Source organism: Penaeus chinensis, chromosome 20, assembly GCF_019202785.1.
Source record: "Penaeus chinensis breed Huanghai No. 1 chromosome 20, ASM1920278v2, whole genome shotgun sequence".
NCBI lineage: Eukaryota > Metazoa > Arthropoda > Malacostraca > Decapoda > Penaeidae > Penaeus > Penaeus chinensis.
Genome location: NC_061838.1, coordinates 17,001,560 through 17,004,059, shown reverse-complemented (window position 1 = coordinate 17,004,059; position 2,500 = coordinate 17,001,560). Strand labels below are relative to the sequence as shown.

Sequence of the window (2,500 nt, the reverse complement as noted above, 5' to 3'; positions counted from 1 at the left end):
ACTGACCTTTTGGATCATGTAATAATAGTGTGAAGTGATGTTGTCTTCTTTCTCTTTAATTTTGGTTGCTTTTCTATATATATATATATATATATATATATATATTTTTTTTTTTTTTTTTTTTTTTTTTTTTTTTTTTTTAATTCACTCTTAACTGTAAGAATATTAATGGACTAAGACTCATGTTATTCATATTATTATAGACATGTAAATACTATAACAAAAGAGATGGGTCCTTTTATTTGTAACATTGATGGTTGGCATTACTAGCTTCCTAGTATGGTTATTTTTTCATTCCTTGTAGTTCCTTAATCACATGTGGAAAAAAGTAAAGCTTTGGGACTGATATTTTGGGCTGTTGGTAGTATTGTGTGAGTATGTGTATGTATGTGTGTGTATGTGTGTATGTATGTATATATCTGTGTATGTATGCACACACACACACACACACCATTATATAAATAACCCAAAATAGAATTAAGCAAATAGTACATTTTAAATCTTAAGTTATCCCTTAGAATTTGCATGTCTGGCACCACCACAAACTTTAACAAGTGTTCATCAGTGTGCAGGCCACAGGTGCTTAGTTAACACACAGCTGTGGATCTGGACCATCCACCTTGTACATACCAGAGTTATGGCTTTCACTATCCTGCCAAGTGTCCACAAAAATGGTACCATTGTGGCTCATTTTGGGGATACAGTGCTCATTGTTGGTGTTGTGCCTTGAGGGGAAGCTTTGAATTGGTCGGAAAATGTCCAGAAAGACTGAAGAGATAAGAGGAAGGTTTTGGAAGTGGCTGATTGGTAACTATTTTAAATTAAGCTGGGGAAATAGAATAAGAGGTGGACCATTCTTCAATTTAATGGCTTCCTAATTGTGGTTATACTTCCTCCACCACGACCAGGGTGTAATCTGAATGTGTATCTGTCCCTCACCGTGAGTCCGGTCGAGGGTTTCACCGTTCTGCCTTCGTTTATGATATAGAGGTTTTAGAAGTGCAATCCAGTGATCATGTTTGGTTTAGGGGCTCATTAGTTTGTACAATTTTTTTAAAAATCATGAAAACTTCAATTCATCTTATATGATACATAGTTTACCCCCCCCCCCCCTTTTCCCATCTACAAGTTCTGGATATTATCCTCGTATATGCTGGATTTTCAGGAAAATATTATATGAAATTCATAGAAGAATAAGATTTCCTTAAAAAAATATGTATATATATATATAGATGGATAGATTTGTAAATGGATATGAATGTATCTACTTATATGTACATTTATATTTATTTATTTATTTTTTATGTTTGTTTATTTATATTTATTTATATTCATATTTGTATTTATATTTGTATTTGTATTTGTGTGTGTGTGTGTGTGTGTGTGTGTGTGTGTGTGTGTGTGTGTGTGTGTGTGTGTGTGTGTGTGTATCTATACATATATAAATATATATATATATATATATATATATATATATATATATATATATATATGCATACATACATACATACATACATACATACATACATACATACATACATACATACATACATACATACATACATACATACATACATACATACATACATAAATACATACATAAATACATATACATACACACATACAAGCACAATCACACATATGCACTCAAACACACACAAACACACAAACACACACAGACACACACACACACACACACACACACACACACACACACACACACACACACACACACACACACACACACACACACACACACACACACATATATATATATATATGTATGTATATATATTATATATTAAATATATTACATATATATTATATTATATATATATAGTATATGTATATTTATGTATATGATAAGAGAGATATAGATAGATACATTCATATATACAGGTGTGTGTGTGTGTGTGTGTGTGTGTGTGTGTGTGTGTGTGTGTGTGTGTGTGTGTGTGTGTGTGTGTGTGTGTGTGTATGTATGTATGTATGTATGTATGTATGTATGTGTGTGTGTGTGTGTGTGTGTGTGTGTGTGTGTGTGTAGATAAATAGATAGATAGATAGTTATATAGAGATAGAGAGATTGATATGTACATATATATATATATATATATATATATATACATATATACACACATTTAAACACAGTTACACACATATGTAAACAGTATGTTCTCTCTCTCTCTCTCTCTCTCTCTCTCTCTCTCTCTCTCTCTCTCTCTCTCTCTCTCTCTCTCTCTCTCTCTCTCTCTCTCTCTCTCTCTCTCTCTCTCTCTCATATAAAAGAACATTTTTGTATCTGTAAAGGTAGTCTAACATGTTTTTGTGACAAGAGTAACAGTATGCAGCCTATATTGCATTGTACTTCATTACCCAGATAGTGGAGATAAAACAGTCCATTTGATAGCTCCCCTTAGCCCCTTTTCATCACTTTTCCCTTCTTGCCAGTGTGGATGCACATTTCATAGCCAAATATTGGAAAGACAGGAGCAGCAGA

General features: G+C 32.7%; 1 protein-coding gene across 6 annotated transcripts in view; it reads left to right on the top strand.

Annotated features, from left to right (window-relative positions):
• The window catches only part of LOC125035861 (solute carrier family 35 member E2A-like), an 18,581-nt gene that overhangs the window by 6,424 nt on the left and 9,657 nt on the right, over positions 1 to 2,500 (top strand). The window contains exon 1 of one of the 6 annotated variants that reach the window (XM_047628166.1): positions 311 to 674. The exons of 4 other annotated variants lie outside the window; for them this stretch is intronic. In XM_047628166.1, the coding sequence (XP_047484122.1) occupies positions 638 to 674 (37 nt within the window). In that variant the 5' untranslated portion in view covers positions 311 to 637. Of the gene's footprint in view, positions 1 to 310; positions 808 to 2,500 lie in introns of those variants that run through there. One more of the 6 variants, XM_047628165.1, reaches the window with a different exon arrangement.